At 30.8% G+C, this 7,088-nt stretch overlaps 1 protein-coding gene across 1 annotated transcript in view; it reads right to left on the reverse strand.

Moving 5' to 3' along the window:
• Positions 1 to 1,276: 1,276 nt before the first annotated feature.
• LOC115441878 (1-acyl-sn-glycerol-3-phosphate acyltransferase alpha) overlaps positions 1,277 to 7,088 on the reverse strand; it is a gene marked incomplete in the record, with an annotated part of 8,615 nt that continues 2,803 nt past the window's right edge. The window contains 2 exon segments of the mRNA XM_037444369.1: positions 1,277 to 5,707; positions 6,632 to 6,800. Of these exon segments, the coding sequence (XP_037300266.1) occupies positions 5,535 to 5,707; positions 6,632 to 6,800 (342 nt within the window).

Here is a 7,088-nt window from a genome sequence, read left to right on the forward strand (position 1 = left end):
TTTCTTAATTATTTTTTATACAGGCAACTGTCACGCCACTAATAATAATTATTTGACATCTTGACTGGTTTTGCATAATTATTATTTCAAAGTATGTACCGATTTCGTGTATAAATATTATAAACTTTCACAACTTTGTCAAGACGATATATTATATTTATTGGGTTTTTATTGCAGTGACGTGACTTAGAAGCAAGATGTGTACACGATTTTTTTAAAACATTGTATGTAACCCTGTACCACTTGCGAGATCCATATTTTCATGTTTCACTGATTATCTTTTATCACATATATAACATATTCCCAGTGTATTTCGTAATGAGTCAAGAGAACAGGTGGACTCTACTGATTAAATTTTATTTTCAATTGCACAATAGATTTATAATAATTATTGAAATAGATAGAGTTTTCGTCGTTCCAACATAGAAAATTGTGTCTATGGATATAATAAATAGACGTGATGGTTACCTAACTTTGATAAGTATCTAGATTGTACACCAAAATAAGTTAATAATTACGCCTATAATGTTATGTAATTAAAAATAAGTTAAAAAAAACTTTGCTTAATGTCGCGCAGGCGGACGGACGTAAAACAAATGCTAATTTGAGGTTTAGATGATGATGATTTTGCTATTTTTATGTTTAGCTAATTTTAGATAACAATTAGGTGACAAAAACCTCAATAAAACTAATGTTAGCAATCAAAACAAAAAAAAACGTTCGAAGCGTGTGGAGGTAATTCTCCCAAAGTACATAATTGTATATGTCAAACAAATAAATGGCGGAAATATGGATGTTGATTATATTGAACACAATTAATAGGTCACACACACACACCGCCTTGAATGTCGTACACAGGCAACATATGTCCCAGAGTTTAAGAAATGATAAACATAAGGAAAAGTTATTTCATGCAACGCCTATTTTTTTGCCCATTATTTGTGTCTACTATACAAAATGTCTCCTCTTTGAGAATAATTTCAAATTACACCTGCTTATCTTTAACTACAATTTACTAAGGTCAATACTAGTTTGATCGAAACAGTGTGATTAAGTATGAGTCATGAAAAAATGATTAGATAGCAGTCTCATAATCAATTACGAGAATTCGCTTACCATCGATGTAACAGTTGCAGGTCAAGAAAAAATATTTTAAATATGTATATAGAATTGCCGGTCTCCGCTGTTTTGGTATAATAAATAAGAAAGGGTCAAAATGGGGCACAATTCAGCGGGAGTTATAAAAATAGGGTACTTAATTAAAATAAACAATAAAATCGTCTAGTAAATTTATTATATTTGTGACTAAACATACCACAAATAGATAAATCCAAAAATATCGATTTGGTACCAAATAAGTGAAGATAAATAGAATAACAAAATTGAGCGTGAAAACATTTCATCTCATTCGATTTATACATTGCTGTAAGAAAATTCTTTCTTCATTATATTACATTGTGTATTCTATATGAAATTGTTAAATAATGCGAAATACAATCTTAAATAAACTAGATTATTTTTGAGCCCTATTGGTTCTTAATACAACATCTTATATGGCTCATACATTATGTGTAAACATTTAAATATACAAAGCTGAGTCACGAAAAAAAATGTTTATGTAAGTTGTGGTCAAACAATAGAATCGAAATTTTTGTTCTTAAAAATAACTGTAAACTGTAACTTAAAAGTAAGTTGGGACACCTCAATCAAATATACTTTAGAAAGCAAATAAAGTAATATGAATATTGTAAATTCGTTAAACTCAATAAAACAGAAATCTAGATTTTTCATAATAATGGCCCTTTTGTTGAAACCTCTAATACACGTTAATATTTCCAATAATATGAGGCACTACAAAAACAAAGTACTTTATAACTCTACAGTTCCAACATCAAATAACTGACTCAATTTAGATAGAAATTGAGTCTTTACTAGACAAAAGTTAAGAACTTAAATTTATTTTACATACCTCGACATCTTTGCTAATCTTACAACCGAATAACTGGCTATATACCTTCATAAGCTAGTTATCCAGGATTTTAAAATTATATATAAGTACTTATACAGGATCAATTTGTCGTTGCGTTAATGAATGAAAACAAATATTTAACTATCTCTGCTAACATTGCGCCCAAAATCATGTTTTCGCCAAAAATCCATGTTTTAGTTTTCTGATTTATTGGTCAGTTTGTAACTCAGTGCGAATATGTTGTGTGGTTATACACGCAGTATTTTCGACTGCGAGTGTGTTGTTGCTGCAACGAGGGATTCTCTTGAAGTAGTAGTGGCATTAGGGCGTGTAAAATTTAAATTGCGTTTTGTTGATATATATTTTCTTCGAAACTTAAGCTTTATTTTACATCTATAGTAATGAGTAACTTATTGTATTTCAAGGAGACAAGAATGTGGTTTCACTAGCGCAATGTCAACGGTCGTTTGTATGTTTTTGAAATTTTTGGACAGTGTAGAACAATAACATTTACTAAAAATAACCATTACAGTCTTTGTCTGGCCGTCTTGTCTGTCTATTATAAAGTTTACATAAGGAGTGACAGTTAAGTAGGTAGGATGTGTTGTCCAGGTAAGCTTGAATGAAGGATTTTAAAATTACAAACTGAAGTTAAAAATACTTGAAGTGGGGTCCTATTTTTAAAAACAATAAGACTTAGAGAATATTGCATTTTTTACAAAAACAAATGGTTTTCCAGCCAGGGAAATAAATATCCTCGTGTAAACTTACTGTTTTACAATTCGATCCTTATATCATTTTTCTATTTTGAGTTGTTCCTCGTAGTTTCGATTTGATTATCAAATCGTTGAAACGTTATCCCTTGTTATATTTATAAAATCACAAATATATTGTGTTTAACACGTTCTTGTTTTGAATATGTGTAGTTTATTGGTCTGAGCGAGAATACTACAAGGACCATATCACCAGTACTAAAAAGTAGTGTAGAGTGGTAGTAAAAAATGTTTTGTTTGAATTTAACACTTTTAAAGCTGTTGTTCTTGTTTGTTAAAAAACAAGCTGTTGCTTCAGAACAGTATATTTGAGGAGGCTGTATAGTATAGGTTTGCTCAGTACTACTATCACACTACTACTCGGCGGCCAAAGTACATAATATTTGATGTCATTTATAAATTATAAAAAAAAGGATTTACTAGAACTTTGTGCACGCGAAACATTAACATTGGATTCTATCGCTCATATACGTCCAAAGCACGAGTTTTTAATTTCCTACCTGACTTTTCCTAAAACATAACTTTGGACAATAGGAATATTCAGAGAGTAAATAATGCATAATCACATTTTTCCTTAATTAAGTGCGCGCTCACACGTTTTTAAGACGGGGAATACATTATAGTCTAAAATATAAGAAAAATACAAAATATAGTGACGCGCGATACAATTACGATTATAAAGTTGGTATATTTTTTCCCCGTCTTAAATAAGACCGTGTCTGCGAGCCTTAACAGTGTACAATTAAAAATAAGTAATAATACATTTTTAATAGTTGTTAGGAAATATTACAACTGACTAGGCGACAATACAATATTCGAGCAATTTTGTGTCACTTTTAAGCGTGTGTAAATACTTCTTAATCTAAATGATAAAACTAAATTAAGAGTAACTAATAGACTCATAAAAGTAGAAGCGGTTATTATATTTCTAATTGTAAAATAATTATTAATTATGACGAAAAATATACTAATAAGCATGTCCCCGGCTACAACCAAAGGGCGAATGAAACTAAATGACTAAAAAGCTTTCTATGGCATAAAGTTGAGTACCTAATGTTATAGATTAAAATATCAATATCATAAATTTTATAATATACCGTTCAAATACAAGAAACACAATAATTTTATTTTAGTTTTCAATTTACAAATTATTGCACTTTCAGTTAATTTCTTCATAGGTAACATTAATATTTAAAATGTCAATCTTATTTGGCTCTAAAGTCATAAAAATAAGACTCATTTATCCTAATAAAATTTGCAGTATATATTTGATCACTAAACTGGCATATACTAATAAAATTACAAATACAGGATTGTTTTTATTAATTATACTCATGGACCTCTTACATCATACATAGACGAGACATTCCCATTGTATATGAAGAATTCTATTTGAAATCTTCCTGTTAAGAGGTAGCCATACTCCACCTATTTTTTATCCTAATTAAAACGAAATTTAAGTGTACATGGGAACCTTAACGAAACTAAAATGTAAGCTAAATGAAAAATAAATCGAAATACTGTTAAGTAATACATTAAGACGTACATCAGTCTGAAATATATGGCCTCGTAATTAATTAATATTCTGCACCGAACGCGTAGTCCGGCGCACGTGCATACAATAAACTAGGCAGTGTGACCTGGTACATAGCGCAACACGCATTTTGATATTTAATATGGGCGAACACTGCATACTAATGCAATGAACCAAAATACTTTGTGAATCTGACGTAGACACAATCGTCTGATAGTAGTGATTAATCTACAAGTAAATTAATATTTTGTCGCACCCACGTTTTTATTCATTCAACAGTTCATTTATTGTATGTCGCAGGTTAAGAGGTTTGATCTGGTTTATAAAAAGCAAATGTGATAAATGACATAAAAAAATTGGTTTATCTTTCTCAATGCACTTACTATCTCATTAATTGTTCAATTTAAAATATAATTACATGTGTCAGATTTTTATATTTATGAAGTAAATAATAAAACATAATATTGATCATCATCGATTATTTTCGTATTATATAACTCGGTGGTAGCTATTATGAAGTATCGTTATTCTCTAGTCACTATAAATCGTACGATTATGTTAGTATATTATAAATCACTTTCAAATAACGTCATATGAACTCCTACTTGACAGATTTTTTTAATGCATATGTCGGTTAATGAGCATATGGGTTGCTCTCACCGCCCATAAGTTTAAATTAATTATAATATTTTTAATGGTGGACATTGGCCACCAATGCAGGTTATACACACCATGTCTAATTTAACACAAAATAAAAGGAAATTTAATGACTTCTGGCAAAGAGTACACTTAAATATAACTAATTATGTAAAGCTAATGGAATTAAGAATATGAATAAGCAGACTTTTGGATGGTGGCGTAATCTTTTGCGGGTATAATACTTATGCAAACAATGTCATATTGTGCGAAGTTCAATGTCGACGCCACAAATATTATTAAGAAGCTCCAGTTATTGAATGTATAGAGAATGTTTTATAAAACTGTATGCCCTTATTGAAGTTTGCCACAAAATATCAAGTGGAATTATATGAGAATTCTTTAATCTTTAGAATTTACAGAACTATTTTTCAAGATATAGTTCTTGAATTTGATAAAGTCCTATAATATTAAAAAATAAAGACATGAAGTTTGCATAAGATTATATCAATAAAATACTGCGCTTAGTAAATGCAGTTGAAACTAAGGATAGGAAATGATCCGCCGTCTGTCGCCATATCGCTAAGACTAGGTAAGTAGTGCCGTGTGGCAGGCCGCCTCGTCAGTCGAGGGCGGCGAGCGGGTAGGAGGGCGGTAAGGCGCCCAGCACTTCTTTCGAAAGTTCTTTGTATGCGGAGTCCATCATGTTGCGCACTCGGTCGATGAGCTCGGGCACGTCCTCCATGCTCAGGCCCTGCGTCGGCACCGGCTCTAGGCACTGGATGATGACATGACCTGCAATTAATATGAAACAGCATACTTTGATGTTCGTCCAGTTTGATACTTATGAAATTTTAAATTTCTGAGTGAGTAAATGATTTGGTTTTTTATTTAGGGCTGTATTTTATTAGTGGTCCAATTAACATGGTTATTATTAAATACTAGGTACTCTTATCTGAAAATGTTTACGGAAGCGCAGTAGCCTAATTTTCATTCATTCAAAATTTCAAGACTGTAGCAATCAGTTCATACAGAATCACAAATCGTCAAAAACACTTGTTAAGTACGAGATTTAATATTTTTTTTACACGCCCAGGATCCTGTTGTATATTATAATTTTATTGACATTTTTTTAAACAGTAACTCCATCACATCTAATTATAAATTAAGTAAATATTATTTATAAGAAAATTGTTAGCTAACAACTTCAGCACATTACCGGGTAGTGATTTTTGGTATGCAAGTGTACTACTACATCCAAATCATCCCCACCATTCGGTAATGTTTGCCGGCCGCTATACAAATGCGTTTTATAATCTTAATTACATATTTATATTCATAAAGTGACTTTAAAGTTTATTTATTTATTTAACCTATATAGGTTCATAGTATCTATTTAGGAACACGATAACATTTACATTTATATCTAATCTAAATATATATCCGACTTAATATAGGTTTGAGCATATTATCGAAATCACAACTAGTTTAAAAATGTTTATTGGGGACTCGCATATTTTGCTCAGCCCAGACATTTACTTAATATATTTGCTATTTGGATATGCATTCATTTTTAATAATCTAATTACAGAAATATTTATTTATTGTGTTTTCTTTCGTAATATAGGTAGAATACATAAACAAACGAAGTACGGGAGTTTGCATAGACAGGGGTTTCCTAAGAGTTATACTCATAATTAATAATGATATAAATATTACCTTTATCAAATATGTATTTCTTTCTATTGATAAAGTAGTAGGGCGAGTACACAACAGGTAGAATGGGTACTTGAGCTGCTACGGCGATGTTGAACGCTCCTTTCTTGAAGGGCAACAGTTTTGTAAAATCCTTATTCCTAGTGCCTTCAGGAAACAACCAGATTTTTGTCTGTAATTTACAAAAGAAAATATTACATTATACACACACTTATATACCAAGTTGTATGACATTAAACATTGTGTATCCACAGTTTGTTTGATTTATTTCTGTATTCTGATGGGTGTGGAGACTATCAGCATGTTGAATACAAATTCTGATCCCAGGTGGGTCATGTTATTTGAAATAGGAAAACCTTCACCGATTTTAATTAGCTGAGTTGGATATTGCTTAGTAACATTTGTATGTTTGCCATTGTATCAAGTTGTTATTACCAACAAATCATTTCTTGTCTTAAGT

This window comes from Manduca sexta, chromosome 28 (genome assembly GCF_014839805.1).
Source record: "Manduca sexta isolate Smith_Timp_Sample1 chromosome 28, JHU_Msex_v1.0, whole genome shotgun sequence".
In the NCBI taxonomy this organism is placed as follows: domain Eukaryota; kingdom Metazoa; phylum Arthropoda; class Insecta; order Lepidoptera; family Sphingidae; genus Manduca; species Manduca sexta.